General features: G+C 38.5%; 2 protein-coding genes across 5 annotated transcripts in view; one reads left to right on the top strand and one right to left on the bottom strand.

The window, feature by feature from the left end:
* The window catches only part of sdk2b (sidekick cell adhesion molecule 2b), a 537,061-nt gene that overhangs the window by 476,236 nt on the left and 44,199 nt on the right, over window positions 1–16,626 (top strand). For all 4 annotated transcript variants that reach the window (XM_049464366.1, XM_049464364.1, XM_049464365.1 and 1 more), the window contains exons 17-22: window positions 4,340–4,521; window positions 8,873–8,988; window positions 9,867–10,062; window positions 11,221–11,319; window positions 11,514–11,705; window positions 13,182–13,303. In XM_049464366.1, coding sequence (XP_049320323.1) covers window positions 4,340–4,521; window positions 8,873–8,988; window positions 9,867–10,062; window positions 11,221–11,319; window positions 11,514–11,705; window positions 13,182–13,303 — 907 coding nt within the window. The remainder of the gene's footprint in view (window positions 1–4,339; window positions 4,522–8,872; window positions 8,989–9,866; window positions 10,063–11,220; window positions 11,320–11,513; window positions 11,706–13,181; window positions 13,304–16,626) is intronic.
* The window catches only part of rpl38 (ribosomal protein L38), an 888,922-nt gene that overhangs the window by 869,279 nt on the left and 3,017 nt on the right, over window positions 1–16,626 (bottom strand). The window lies entirely within an intron of this gene.

The raw sequence follows: 16,626 nt of genomic DNA, 5'->3' as shown, positions 1-16,626 counted from the left end.
TTTTTCACCAAACACCAGCATTCTCCCACTAAATGCCTTAATTTTCCAATAAACACCATGATTTTCCAACCTAACATCAGCATTCTGACGGCTTCAGACTCCAGCCAAATTCCTTATTCTCCAGCCAAATATCTTAATTTTCCACCAAACACCAATATTCTCCAGCCCAACAGCATTATTATTCAACCAACCACCTTCATTCACCACCATATACTATTATTGTCCACAAAAGGCCATTCATCAAACATTAGCTAGACAATATTTTCTATCAAACACTATTACTGTCCAACATTCTCCACCACACACTATTTTTCCTCTTCAAAGACCAAGAATATTCACCAATCACCAACTACACATCTTCATTCACCAACAAACACCACGGTCTCCAATAAACACCATCATTTTCCAACATTTTCCACCGAACACCTCATTTTCCACCATACATCTTCATTTGGCAACCACCTTCAATGCTAATATACTTTATCAGACACCATCACTGTCCACAAAAGACCAACATTCAACCAAACACCAATGATTACTGCACTGTAAAGAGCACTTTAAAGAGGCAGTAATCCTGAAACGACCAATCACTGATTTGCTGGCAATTAACTATGATTTTGCCTTGAACTTTTATGTCCTCTATTGTTAATGTACATCTTTATTTGTAAGTCGCTTTAGATAAAACATCTGCTAATGTAATGTAATGTAAAATATTATATTATAACATTATGGGCTGTCTTTTACTGATCGGTCTTCAAATATTCAGTTCAGACTCTGTGTTGATATCGTCAGCACTGTCCCAGAACCCCACACTCCAAATAACAGACTTTTTCTCTTTGTATCATCATTGTTTTATTATTCATTATCATTTTATAGAGAGCCAAATCACCAACGCAGCTTCCCTCCTGCTGTTCCACCTCCTTCACACTGACAGTCTTCTCACATTCCACCATATTGTGTTTTAATTCTGTGGTATAAATCTCTCTCTCTCTCTCTCTTTCTCTCTCTCTCTCTCCCTTTCTTTCTCTCTCTCTCTCTGAGCCCCTTACTAAATGGGATATGTGTGGAAGTTTGGTGTCTGGGCCGCTGTTCAGCACTGACAGACTGCAGCCTGCTTTTGGCTCGGCAGACATAAATATTTATGCCAAACTTTAGGCCCCATATGGTGTACTCAATTCAAAGAGAGAAAGAAAGAGAGAGAGAGAGAGAGAGAAAGAGAGAGAAAGAGAAAGAGGTTGAATAGTATTATCAGGGAGGTGTGCTGTAAAATGGTGTTCAGGCTCCCTCTGCTGTTCATATATGTAATGATAAATCAGCACATTTACGTTGTGCTTCTAGCTTCTGAGTTCATGCAAAAGAATTCTCAAATACAGTGCCTTGCAAAAGTATTCGCCCCCCTTAAACTTTTTAACTATTTGCCACATTTCAGGCTTCAAACACAAAGAAATAAAATTGTATTTTTTTGTGAAGAATCAACAACAAGTGGAACACAATCGTGAAGTGAACCTACCTTTTTTTGGTATTTAGAATTTTTTTTTAGAATAAAAAAAAAACTGAAAAGTGGGGTGTGCAATATTATTTAGCCCCCTTGCGTTAATACTTTGTAGCGCCACCTTTTGCTGCGATTACAGCTGCGAGACGCTTTTGCACATCGAGAGACTGTCGTTTTTGCCCATTCTTCTTTGAAAAACAGCTGGAGCTCAGTGAGTTTGGATGGAGAGCGTTTGAGAACAGCAGTTTTCAGCTTTTTCCTTGGCCATTCCAACACTTTTTTTTTGCTTTATGTTTTGGATCATTGTCTTGTTGGAAGATAAATCTCCGTCTCAGTCTCAGGGCTTTTGCAGACTTCAACTGGTTTTCTTCTGGACTGGTCCTGTATTTGGCTCCATCCATCTTCCAATCAATTTTAATCACCTTTCCTGTCCCTGCTGAAGAAAAGCAGGCCCAAACCATGATGCTGCCAACACCATGTTTGACAGTGGGGATAGTGTGCTCGGAGTGATGAGCTGTGTTGCTTTTACACTGTGTTGCTGTGTTGCTTTTATAACATTTTTGCCACATTTAAGGCCTCAGACATAAATATATTTAACACTGCTCATCACCCTGAACACACCATCCCCACTGTCAAACATGTTCAAGGGGGCCGAATACTTTTGCAAGGCACTGTAGTTCTCTTTTTTTTCTCTGTTCCATTGACTTTGTTCAATGCAACTTTTACAGAACAGCCCCAGAACATGTTACTACCAACACCATGTTTAACAGCTGGCGCGGTGTTCTCGGAGTTGAATGTCTCATCTTTCTAACATGAAGTTTGAACCTATTGCTGAAGTATAGACCACTATGAATGAATATTTACATATATTGAAACAGATAGCTTGTCTAAAGCTAAGCTTAATCATTGCTTGGGAAAGTTTAACCCCATTTGCAGAGGTATTCCTGTCCATATCCCTTCCACCAATCTTGACCAAACACTGTCATTTTCTACCAAACATCAACATTCTCCAAGCAGCCAGGCATAATTCTTCCATAAGCACTATAAATATTCAGCCAAACGCTATCATTATGCAACCAAAAATCATTCTCAAAGTGAAACACAATAATTCTCTTAGGCTACGTTCACATTACCCGTCTGAAGTGACTCAAATACGAATTTTCGCTCAGTGTGGGTGAACGTGTCAAATCCATTGAATGTGGTCCTAAATCGGATATGTATCTTATGCATGGGCAGGCGACATATATGTGAACAGTCAAACCGGACAAATCGGTCAAATCTTTTACTCATGCACTACATGCTTCTCTTTTGTATCCACAAAAGCAAAAAAACAGCAAAAGCAAACAGCCTGGTCTTTTTTCACCTCCTTGATCTGAGCATCAAGTACTTCAGATCAGCTGTTTGCTGTTTCTCCACTCCAGCAAAAGATGCTCCACATATGAGCTGCTAACAAACTCATCCATTTCCCTTTGTAAAGCTGCGAGTCACCTCTCAAATATGACATTTTTTGCTGTTGGTGAAGAAGGCAACATTTATTCACGTATCAATGTGAGCATGTGAGGCATTTCATGGGCAGATTCGTTCACATTACACACAGATACAGATCACTTACATTTGTGAATGCGAACCTTCAAGATAGCCGAATGTAATCTGAGCAACAAAAAAAATGATTTGAGTAATGTGGCTTGTAATGTGAACGTAGCCTATGAAACACGTACATTACACCAACTAGACACTGATATTCTATAACAGCATTAATCTCAAAATAAAACATCATCATTCTCTACCTGACACTATCATTCTCCAACTGGTCACTAGGGGTGGGCAATATATAATATTGCCCACCCCTACTGATCACTATCATTTTTCAACAAATCATGTCATTCTTCAACTAACATCTCCATTCTCTGAATAAAAGACCACAATTCTTCACCCATCACCATCATTGTCTAAATAAAATACACTTTAATTCCAAATGAGCAGCACAATTCTCCCAACAAACACCATCATTCTCCACCAGACACCAATAATGACAAAACCCTGTCATTACCTAACTTTAACTCATATTAAATCTGTAATATCCAGAGTTTTGTGGAACATAAATCATGAAGCAGTGAAACACAGAGAGTTTTTGGTGTTTGTAGTAGAACACAGGGTCAGTGTGCTCAGGGCTTTACCTTGAGTCTAATCCTCAGACGCTCTGCAGTAGTTTCTGCATATTTCTGAGACAGGTGTGTACAGAACTGACACTATATCCTGCAGACCCTCAGGCGGTCTGAGAGGAGGATTATCTCACAATAACTGTCTGCTGCTCTTCTTCACTCACAAAAACCTGCTGCATTAATAAAAGGCATAGAATAGACGCTATACATTATTCACAACGTATGTCCAAATGTTTGTGGACGCTCCTTCTAAAGAAAGCTTTCTGCTGCTTTTGGTTGCATCCATTGCTGACACAGATTGGGAAATTCATGCAGAGATATAAATATGAACCTGTTGGCACCATGCCAAATGCCAGACGTCAGCATTAAGCTGTGGATCAGTGCAACTGTGTTCTCTGGAATGTTTCTAGAATGGTGGAGCTTTATCTCGTACTTTTTTGGGATGATTTGGGATTCGGGTTTAGCTGAGGAGTTGGGGATAAGGTTGGGTGGTGATCATCAAACATCTTTACTTTTCAAACTCATCAAATTCATCACTTCTATAGGTTCTATAGGTTCTTTACCAAATTAGAGGTTCTACAAAAATTGGTTCTGTATGGATCCATCCTCAAAACATCAGCAATTGTAGCATTGTCCAACCCATACCTGTCCAAGACTGACCTCAGTGTTCTATGTTACGTTCCAGCTATCGTCTAACGGGTCTACCAGTGGACATCCAGTACAAGAACATCTCCAACCCAGATGTCACCAACCTTCTCCTAGAAGACCTCATCATCTGGACCAACTACGAGATCGAGGTGGCGGCGTATAACGGAGCTGGCCTGGGGGTCTACAGCCACAAGGTTACAGAGTGGACGCTTCAAGGAGGTGAGGGCGGAGCTCTGAGAATGGATGTTCTCGGGCCATTCCTTGGAAATCATCAATCAGGGGGTGGAGGGTGGAGAGTGTATTGAAACCCAGCTCATAGTTGGTGAATTAGTTCTTCTTTATCATTATTCCATTCAGTTTTTTATGCAGTGTACCAGTTTCAGAACAGCCTCTCTGAACATGATGCTATCTGCACCGTGCTTAACAGCTGATGCAGTGTTCTTGGGATTGACTTTGACTTTTGTCTTGACATTCCGGCTACCTCACTAATGCTGCAATGCTTGCTACCAAAACTAACAGAAACAGTTACTCCAACAAAAACGGAATAAACTCTTTTTAAAAACCTTAAAGGCACACTATGAAACATTTTTCAGTTAACCAAAGAGTTTCATACTGGTTTAGATTCATAAATGGGTAATTACATGGTAAATGAAGGTTCTATCTGCCTCCTTTTTACTCTATGGGGAAAAACACGCTTGCAAGTTCAGAAGACATCTGTTTTACGGCAGATTACTAGATACATGTCACCAGTAGAAAGCAAAAGTCAGGCTAGATGCTAGCAGCTCTAAAATCACGGTGGCGAAGTCTGTAGACATTTCTCTGAGGTTCCTCAGTTTTTATGGATGTTTTGGTTAGATCTTTAGCTAGCTCACTAGCTTGCTGGCTAAGCATTGTTGTTTCGCTAAAAGCTAGATAACTGCATTTCCATCGCTGGCTTTTTTGGCAAGCTTGCTTCATAAGTGAAGTTTAGTCCAGGTAAGTGTCTTTACTTTACTAAATAGCCCAGTATTTGGAAAATAAATTGGTTCAAAGTTTGTTTTAAAAAGTGCTACGTAAATCAGAAACTGGTACAAGATCTAGTTGCGTTTGCTAACCCAAAAAAACTCACGAAACTAGTGTGTCTCTCTAGACTAGCGTTTACTGACGACCTGATTCAATTTTTTTTTTCTGATTGTATTATACATTTAACCATGCAATGCACAAATTCCTTTCCATTGCCTTTGTCGGTCTGTTGTGCTCAAAACAATCACACATTGCTAGGGAGAGCAATCAAAGAAACAGCAGAGCAACTCGACAGTGAAGATTTTCTCCGGGCCTGTAGGGGGAGTCTCGTGAGAAAAGCCTCTAAAGCTTGCATAGTGTGCCTTTAATTAACAAAAAAAAAAAAAACACAAGGAATAAACAGGTGTAGCACTCTAAAATTAATCTGAGCTGACAACTGTCTAGCAATAGAACCTTTGGATTCTGTAATTTTTAAACCTGTTGCAGTGACTAAAGATCCACTGAAGAACACTGGGTTTGACAGGTTTACACTGCCACACTGTGACCCCAGCCATTCTGTGAATCCATATGATAGCCCAAATCAGATCTTCATTTTTTTCAAGTGTTGTAAATATTATATACAGGGGCATCTCAAAAAAAATGTTTAATATCTTTGAAAAGTAACTTTATTTCAGTAATTCAGTTCAAAATGTGAAACTCATATCTTATACACATGTATTACACACAGAGTGATCTATACTAGAAGTTTATTTATTTTATTGTTAATGACTTACAGCCAATGAAAACCCAAAAGTCAGTATCTCTGAAAATTAGAATATTATATAAGACCAATTAGTATTTTTGGCAGTGTGGGCAGTGTGCCAAGTCCTGCTGGAAAATGAAATTCCATGTTATCTGCTGGTGTTGATCCACAGTCAGCACAGCTTCTACCAGGAGATTTTACAGCACTTCATGCTTGCCTCTGCTGACAACTTTTATGGAGATGCGGATTTTATTTTCCAGCAGAACTTGGCACACTGCCCACACTGCTAAAAGTACCTTGTATAATATTAAAATTATCTGGCTGTAAGCCAGTAAAAGAAATTAACTATTAAAATAGATCACTCTGTGTAATACATCTACATAATTTATGAGTTTCACATTTTGAACTGAATTACTGAAATAAAGTACCTTTTCAATGATATTATGATTTTGAGATTAATTGAGATACGAAAACAATGGATCGTATCTGGATCTGGACCTGATTAAGACATCCTATACAAGTAAATGCAGGCGATTTAGGTGGACCTGCCAATTGGTGTTGACTCCAATGTGTTCTTGAAACATGTTATTATTTTATATGAAAATGATATGAAAGAGAGAGAGAGAGCGCGGGCGAGAGAGAGAGAGAGAGAGAGAGAGAAAGAGAAAGTGAGTGAGGTCACAGGATCAACTGGAAAAGTTTTTCCAATCCACAACTCAATTTACTGCACAGTCTGTTCATTTACTACCGTCCAGCCAGAGACAAAGTGTGAGTGTGTGTGTGTGTGTGTGTGTGTTGGGGTTGATTGGGGGTATGTGGTGTGTTTAATCGTCCTTCAGGGCCACCCACTGATTCCCCATCTGCAGATTTAACTGCCCCCGCTGCCTAAAAAGCCCTGCTGATTAAATGCCCTGTTGACTAACTGCCACCGCTGATTAATTACCCCTCTCGGTTCCGTCCTTCAGAGGGAACCATACGGATGAGGAACCGAGAGCTAAACATTTCCAAACAGAGGAAGAAGCTTTGGGTTTAATTGTCTATCCCGAAGAAAATGAGAATCTCGCAAAATAAACCATTAATTTAATGATTGGGTTTAATAGCTGTGAACATCTGGAGTGGGTCTGATGCAGATAAACGATCGTGAGGCAGTGTAAACATCTGCGTTCTCCTGTTCTCCTGGTTTCTCTAGGGCACGGCGATTTACAGCGGTGTGTTTTATTATCATTTTAAATGCTTAAAAGAACAATTTTCTAAACAGTTAAAAATATGACATTTTAAAGAAACACTATGCATTTTTTGACACTAGAGTACCAGCATCTCAGACCAAAACATATGCTTCATATTCAGTCACTAGCACTTCACAGAGCATGGCTGCTGTGTCTGTTAGCATAGCAGCCCTAATCCTACCAAAGCTGGCTGTTAGCATCACTGCTAAAGCTCTCCAACCTTGCAGAACTCAGCTGCTGTGCCTGTTATCATGGCTGCTCCAACTCAGTTGAGACTGGCTGTTAGCATCACAGCCACACTGCCCTAGACTTGCTAAGCCCAACTGCAGCATCTTTTAGCATCACCATTATGGCCCTACTAATGGTGGCTGTTAGCATAACAGCTAAAGCTTGGCTGCTGTCTCTGTTAGCGTTAAAGTTAGCTTTAACCCTCATGAGCCTGGTTGTTTTCCTTGTAGCTAAACTGCCCCAAAATTACTGAGCCCCACTGCTGTGTCTGTTCTAGGGCGGCAACTAATGATTATTTTGGTAGTCGACTAATCTAACTATTATTTTTTTTTTCGATTAGTCGATTAGTCAATGATTTTTTTTTTTCTAAAAACGATAGAAACAGCTGATCATGAGTTTTTAAAGGCATTTCCGTGTCTAGATGTTGTTTAAATGTGGAAAGTACTGATATTTAGTGACTAAATTTGTAATCTGTTGTGTTTGGGCACTTTTGGAGACAAAAACTGAGTATAACCTGTGTGAGTGAGCCCTTTAACTTATCTCCCATTGCACTTCTGTCCCCAGCACTTCACACATTGCGGTACTGTTACAAATGAATGATTAGTCGACAATGAAATTTGAAGTCAACAAAGTTGAAGTCAACACTGTTGATTATATCAACTAATCGTTGCAGCCCTAGTCTGTTCGAATTGCTGCCTCAACCTTTCCAATCCTGGCTGCTGTGTCTGTTAGCATTGCAGCTCTAACCCTTATGAGCCTGGCTGTTAGCATTCCCAACAGTAACAAGCCTGGCTGCTGAGTCTCTTAGCATCATGACTCAAATTTTCCTTAGGCTAGCTGTTAGCATTGCAGTTAAACTGCCCCAACCTTGCTGAGATGGCATGACTGTTAGCATCAGGGCTATTCTGCTACAAAATTTCAAATGTGCATTGTTTTAACATATTGTTCGATTATTGCATTTGTGAACATCTGGAGTGTTTTAATTGAACACATCCTTTCGCACCTGAGTATTTTGTCCTGCTCTACACCGTCTTGTCTCTTGGGGAGGGGCTAAGCATCTACAGATCCAAATCACTAATAAACACAAAAAAGCACCCACAGATAGGATGTTTGCAGGATGCAGGATGGCAGAGCAGGGTTTTATTGGGTTAGCTGTGATGCTAACAGCCAGAGTCAGCAGGGTTAGAGCCAAGATGCTAACAACTGGGCAAGGCAGTTATCTGTATGCTGGATTCAGATAGTGCTGCTTTAAATCAAATTTTGAGAAAAATCTACATAAAAAAGTATATGTCAGATTCATGATAAACTTCATGCAAGTGGGTTTAAAGACTTAAGTCTGTCTGTTTGTCTGTCTGTCTGTCTCTTTTGTTAGTTCCCACTGTTGCTCCTGGGAATGTTCAAGCTGAAGCTGTGAATTCCACCAGCATCCGTTTCACCTGGGCAGCTCCCAACCCTCAGTTCATCAACGGCATCAACCAGGGCTACAAGGTAAGGTCACACATACACTATTGTTTTTAAAAAGTTTTAACCTGTAAGTTCTCTAATTCTTCTCTTCACTGCTGAAACTGAGACTTAGTTCAATGTTGATCTGAGCTAAAGGCTAAAGCTGTTGCCATGTGGGTCAGCCAGACGTAACTCTTCCTGTAGCCTACCAGTTTTCTCCAGGTTCCACGAGTCTTTTGAAGGTGTAGGAAACAGTACTCACTGCTCTCTAACATCATCTGTAATTTCTCAAAATAAGAGACTTATACTTTAAATAGTTACAGAGTTCTCTCTGTTTCTGTCTTTTTCCCTAGTTATTATGATGAAAGGCTGAATGTGCAGTGTTGTGTAGAAATTGCTTTACTACAGACAAAGGCTTTGCTTATTGACCTTTTTTAAAATCCATTTTCAAAGCTGCAGTTTAGCTGCAGTTTTTAGTTCATTTGTTTTTCTTAAAGGCCCTGGCAGTTTACCGCACAAAGAGCTTAAAAGGCAAAAATAAATGTAAAAATTGGTGTTTTCTAAAACATTTGACCAGTATTGTATATGCACTCACACTCTTTCACACTAAATAACTAGGGCATCTAATGTTCCTGTGGAATGAATGTATCAAGTGTTTCTGTGGTATCAGTGTTTTTATGGTGTCCAGTGTTTCTATGGTATCTAGTGTCTCTCTGGTATTCAGTGTATTGATATGTGTATTATGGTGTCAGATGTTTCTCCAGCAGTTCTGGTTTGTATAAGCCTCTGCTGCCCCCTGCAGGTTACTGATGCCTGTTCTCTGACTGTTCAGGAAAACAGAGGCACTTATCACCCCATTAACTTACCAGCTCTTGCGTAGTAACTTGTGTTTGTGTGTGTGTGTGTGTGTGTGTTTCCCTCAGCTGCTGGCATGGGAGCCGGGTCAGGAGGAGGAGGTTACGATGGTAACAGTCCGCCCAAATTTCCAGGACAGTGTTCACGTGGGCTACATCAGCGGACTGAAGAAGTTCACTCAGTACTACACCTCAGTGCTGTGCTTCACCACGCCGGGCGACGGCCCCCGCAGTGCCGCAAAGAGGATACACACACATGAAGACAGTAAGATGTGCACACAAACTCACACATTTAGTATTTATAGTATTAGCATAGTACAGCTCTGGAAGAAATAAGAGAACACTTAAAAATGTTGATTTTCTTTGATTTTACCAAATTGAAAACCTCTGGAATATAATCAAGAGGAAGATGGATGATCAAAACCCATCAAACCAAGCTGAACTGCTTGAATCTTTGCACCAGGAGTAAAGGCATAAAGTTATCCAAAAGCAGTGTGTAAGACTGGTGGAGGAGAGCATGCCATGATGCATGACAACTGTGATTAAAAACCAGAGTTATTCCACCAAATATTGATTTATGAACTCTTAAAACTTTATGAATATAAACTTGTTTTCTTTGCATTGTTTAAGGTCTGAAAGCTCAGCATCTTTTTTTGTTATTTTACCCATTAGGTCACCACATTTCTGCAGACTCAATCACTAGAGACCTCCAAATGTCATGTGGCCTACAGATTTGTTCAAGAACAGTTAAGCGCAGAGAGCTTAAAAAAACAGGTTTCCATGGCCAAGCAGCTGCATCCAATTCTAACACCACCAAGTGCAATGCAAAGCGTTGAATGCAGTGGGTTCTAGAGCAGTGTAGATGTGTCCTCTGGAGAGACAAATCACTTTTATCTGTCTTGAAAGCTGATGAACACATCTAGGTTTGGTGGTTGCAAGGAGAACAATACGTAGACCTCTTAATATTTCAGCATACCAAGAGATTTTGGACAATATCTTGCTCCCAACTTTACGGGAACTTTTCTAATCCAAAATGACTGGCCTCATTGCACAAAACAAGGTCCATAAAGGCATGGATGAGCGTGTTTGGTGTGGAAGAATTTGAATGGCCTGCCCACAATCCAACAAAACACCTTTGGGATAAATTATAGCAAAAACTGTGAGTCAGGCCTTCTCGTCCAACATCACTGTCTGACCTCACAAATGTGCTTTACACTTTACTAATGCAGGAACTGAATTCTGTAAATGTGAACAGAGGAGGTTCAAGCTAGCAGCTTTAGCAAATCTACACCATGTGTTGCCAGAAAGTGCCCCTTGGTGGTACCTGAATTGGTGCCACAAACTACTGACGGAAATTCTCTACAATTATAATCAGTAATATTATATCATTCTGATCTCTCTCTCTCTGTCTCTCTCTGTGTAGCTCCAGGAGCTGTGGGTCATTTAAGTTTTACAGAGATCCTGGACACGTCTCTGAAAGTCAGCTGGAGAGAACCTAATGAAAAGAACGGCGTTCTCACCGGTGATTTATTCCTCCTCTTTTTATTTTCCTTTACTGTGAAAAACCTGTACCACCCTGCTTTATATTACAGTAAATAGAAGGGATAGCATTAATGCACATCCATAATAATCCTATATTGCTAAAATCACACTTTGCTGATTTATAAATATTAAATATATAAAGGATTGTGTGTGATGTGCATGTGTGTGTTTCAGGTTATCGGATCTCGTGGGAGGAGTATAACCGCACCAACACCCGTGTTACACACTACCTCCCCAACGTCACTCTGGACTACAGAGTTACAGGACTGACCGCTCTGACCACTTACACCATCGAGGTGGCGGCAATGACCTCTAAAGGCCAGGGTCAACTCAGTTCATCCACCATATCATCAGGAGTACCACCAGGTTATTATACACACATACGCACACATATACATGCAATGCAATGCATTAATTGTAAGGTTTGTTGGCTCTTTTAGGTTTTAGGGTTAATATAATGATATTCAGCAGTAGAATTAACAAGTTATCTCAGGATATCATAAGCTTTTCCACACTGTTGTGAGGAAAAGGGAGCTGAGCAAAAAAGCAAAGCTCTTGATCTACCAGTTGATCTTCGTTCCTACTCTCATCTATGGTTATGAGCGATGAGTTTTGACTTAAAGTATGAGATGTGAATACAAGTGACCGAATGGGCTTCCTCAGAAGCGTGGCTGGGGTCTCCATTAGACATAAGGTGAGACGTTTAGTCTTCCTTGAGGGACCAGAGTAGAACCAATGCTCCTTTGGGGAAAGAAGCCACACTTGAGGTGGTTTGGTCAATTGATAAGGATGCTACTAGAGATGCACGTCCAGCATTGAGGAGACCATGGGGAGAGACCAAGGACTAGGTGGGGAGCCTATATCTCCTCTTTGGCCTGGAAAGACCCCACACTCTAAAAAGTAATTCTGCTGGCCTTTAGCCAATACTTAAATGAATACCCTGTTCCAAGAAAAAAAAAAGGTATATGAATTTGGCAGGATTTTTATTTTCATTTATTGTTTTATTGAGTTTTAGTGACATTAAAAATGGAAGTGTTGTTTCAACACACTTTTCTGACTAACGCAGACTAAATACAGTATATTCCATTAAACACTAAAATACAAAAGTCATTTTCTGGCAACTTAATTATCTTTATTGGACAACTTAATTTTCTCATCCATCTGAATTCTCCTACCACTTGGACATGTTGGATTTCACTCTGGAAGAGTAGAGAGGCTCCACCAGCCACCAGGTCTAAGTATGTGAGGGATAAGCTGTGTGACCAAAGTATTGAATAATTGAAAATATTGACATTGATTGACTTTATTAAGACAACTTCAGCAAAACTGACATTAGGGGCAAAAGAAAAAGGTTCAGCAAATATATAATATAAGCAAATCAACAAGATTAATAAAAACATTTTTGGTAATGATAGGCTACACTAAAAAAAACTAAACTTATATATTTTTTTATACTAATATTTTTTTTTGTTGACCCAAGGCTTTATTTTTAAGAGTGCAGAGTTGGACAATATAGGCAGAAAAGGGAATGATTGGTACCCACTGCTAAGAGCTTATCTCTGAAAAGAGGTTAACAATTAATGAATGGATTTGTTTATTTAATCATTTGTCTGTTTGTAGTAATGATTTTAGAAGTGTAGAAAGCAATACACTTACTGTAATACATATTCCTGGCCTCTAGATGGCGCCACAATTCGAGTTCTAAAATTGAGACTTATTGTAAACGCAACATAGTGCCATGCGTATGTGTAATACACTGTGACACATTAGGTTTTGAGTAGAATATGGAGAATATTATATTCTGAATAATTTTATTTCCATATATTTCCTGATCTTGTGTAGAGCTTCCCGGTCCACCGACTAATTTAGCAATCTCCAACATCGGCCCGCGCACCGTCACGCTGCAGTTTAAACCGGGCTACGACGGAAAAACCTCCATATCTCGCTGGCAGGTGGAGGCCCAGGTCAGTGTTTCATTTCCATATTTTATCAGATTTATTACTACTTCCTCTTCCCCTGGTTCACTCATCAGTGTTTTACAGCTGTGGTGCATACAGTAGAGAACAGAGGTATTCATCACTACAACACAAATACAGTGCTGTGAAAAAGTAGAAGAATTTGACTCTTTTGTGTCACTTTTGTGTCATACTTACATTTTTCATTTTTCAGATTATCAAACGTATTTTAATATCACACAAAGATAACAACCTGACAACACAAAGCAGGATAAAAGATGGCACATTAAGCCCTGATCTGAGGAAATTCAAGAATTCAAAAAATGTTAGATGACTAAACAAAAAAAAAGTAATTGATCATGAATTAGTCTGGGAAAGGTCATTTCTTAGTCATTCCTAAGGCTTTGGGACTCCCATGAACCACAGTGAGAGCTATTATTCACAAATGGTGAAAACATGTAACAGTGGTAAACTTCTCCAGGAGGCATGGACAACTCATCCAGGAGGTCTCCACAAAGATGTGAAAGACACATTGCCAGTTATTACAAACACTTTGGCAGTTGACAGGGTGGCACAACCAAGTTATTAGCTTTAGGGGCCTAAACACTTTTTCATACAGGGTTAGATTGATTAAAAAAAAATGTTTTACCCATAATAAATGAAATTATCATTCAATTTGATGAGTATATGTACTTGTGTTATCTTTGTCTGATATTAAAATGTGTTTCTTAATTAAAAAAATGTACGTATATAGACAAAAAGGTAACACTTTACAATAAGGGTCACAAATAACAGTAGTTATGACAGTAATAAACATTGGTAAATGGTTAAGTAATGTATAGAATAACTAAATGCTGAAGAATGTTGTAAACAATAATGAATCATGTAGGCCTGTCACGATAAGAATTATTTGTGGACGATATATTGTTCCTGAAATTATTGCGATAACCGATATTTTCGTCATTTTAAATGCCACTGACATAATGATAACAGAATAGCATAAAAAAGTTATTATACACTTTTTAAAGACAGCAAAATGTAATATTAGGGAATTATATACTTATTTTTTTCACCTACTTTAGTCCACACTGTGTGTATGGAGTCACAGTTATTGAAGCATGTCTGGCTCACTGTTATATCTGTGAACAAACCTACGAATAAACACAGTAGATGATATCACGATTACCTATCACAACATTTTTGAGATCATGTTAATTTATTGCATGATAATTCGATATTGCAATTATTGTGACATGCCTAGAATCAAGACATTAGTTAAAAAAATCTATGATTCTAATGTTTAATAATCTCTTAACTAATGGCAATTAATAATTAGTTACGTTTTTCTGTTGTCGTAAGTAATGTTAAGTAATGTACTCTTATTATAAAGTGTTACTTACCAAAAGTATTGGGACATTTACATATTACACCTAGAAGAGCTTTTATGACTATCCCATTCTTAAATTTATTGCCATTAAAATGGAGCTGATGTTTCAGAGCTAGGGATGTGACCTAATGATGCTGCCTGGTGAAATTGTATTAGTGGCATTTTAAAAAAGAGTCAGGGTCTGATTTCACATGTATTGGACAAGGCATGTGCTGTTCCTTTCTCTCTAGGGGGATAGGGGGAGTTACTTGGCTAATTAGCTAAATTGAGGGGAAAAATGATTTTTTAGAGGGAGTGTTTTAACTCTTTAGAAATCACATTTATTACCACTATGAGCTGTTCTGAGTGAGTATGATGAGTTTATATTTACACCGAACACACTTTGAATGACTCTGAATGATGTTCACATCTAAACTATGTGTTATATGTAGTGAATTAGTTGGAAGCCTCTTTAAGTATTGTTTTCTTTATTGGGCTGTAAAATGGTTTTAATCAGTTATAGACCATGTCTACTGACCAGTATTGCTTGTTAAGCAAATCTTAGATTGGTCAGAGGAGTCCATTACATTTGTATTGGGCCAAAAAATGAAAGAGGAAGTAGATGAGTGTGTGTTGTTGTTTGTTTCTTTTGATACTATACAGTACTGACTATTAGTGGGTGATAGTGTATGACAGGGAAATTCCATCTTGTCAGTGATGATCTGAGAGATAAACGTTTTTGAAAATCTACATGCTTTCCAGGAAATCACATTTCCTGGTTTTGACTTGCCTAACAGGTGCTGGTCAGTGTAACAATTAGCAGTTAAATTTTTTTGGATGTATTAAGTTAAATTCGAAAACAAAAAAATGGGAATAAATCTTAATTATTGTTTTTTTCATTCAGTATAGTGAAGAAGAAATGTGTTTTCATCCAATTTTTTTAATTATCTAGTTTTTTGTTTCGGCCTTAAACAAACAGAATTTTAAGAAAAATTCAAGGTTGAATCTTCTCTCAATTTTCTGATTAATTTTTTTATTTTTTCCTGAAATTCAAAAAAATGGATGAAAACTCATTTCTTGTACACTAAACTTAATTTGAAAATTGAAATAATGAGTTTTAACATTACATTTTCTGTTTTTGCATTTAGCTTAAAACAGTCAGAAAATGTAATTAATAATCATTACACTGACTGGTGCTGTAGTGTGTGTAGCATATTTTTAGCACTATAAGACGCACCGGATTATAAAGTAAACAAAATTGTAATTCTTCAAGTCAAACGAGTGCTGCATATTAATCTACACAGATTTTTCTCCTAAAAACGTTTTATTTTGGTGAGTAAAGTGCTTCCATTTATTTACAGTAAGCTTAGATTTGCAGATTTCCACTAAGGCTGGGTGGAGTTAGCAGATGATTTTAGCTTGTGGTTTGCCCCATGTAGCTTATTTTAACATGGTAAATGTGCAGGCCACAGGCCAATAATACTCCCTCTAAATGGCAAGTGCGGTTAGCGGGCAATGCTAATACTGCTCCAGCAGTGCTAGCCAGGGTTAGCAGCTGGCTACAGGCTGATAATACTCACCTCAGAACAGCAAAAGAGCTAGTGCTTTGCGCGGTTAGCAGCTAATGCTAATACTGCTCTAGTTTTGATCCTCTGTGATGGAAAACTGAAAATCCTTTATAACGCTGCTCTTCAGAGGAGTGGCTATATATGACACTAGTAAGAAATGGAGGTGTTGCCAAGTTTTCCTTCTAGTGCAAAAAAATACAGTATTTGCAATTATTCTTCTTTATAAAAGAACTGAATTTGGTTCTGGTGTACATCATTTTATTTAGATCCTAGGTCATCCCTGTTACTGCACAGACATTCCTACTGTGGTAGAAAAAGGCAACAGATAAATCCATTAAAATAAACTAAAGAACAGACAGAGGTCTACCCAAACTAAAAAATACTAATAAAAGCTGTGC

This window comes from Astyanax mexicanus, chromosome 15 (assembly GCF_023375975.1).
Source record: "Astyanax mexicanus isolate ESR-SI-001 chromosome 15, AstMex3_surface, whole genome shotgun sequence".
Classification (NCBI taxonomy): Eukaryota; Metazoa; Chordata; class Actinopteri; order Characiformes; family Acestrorhamphidae; genus Astyanax; species Astyanax mexicanus.
Note: the sequence above shows the minus strand (reverse complement) of the source record. Positions and strands in the feature narration are given on the sequence as shown.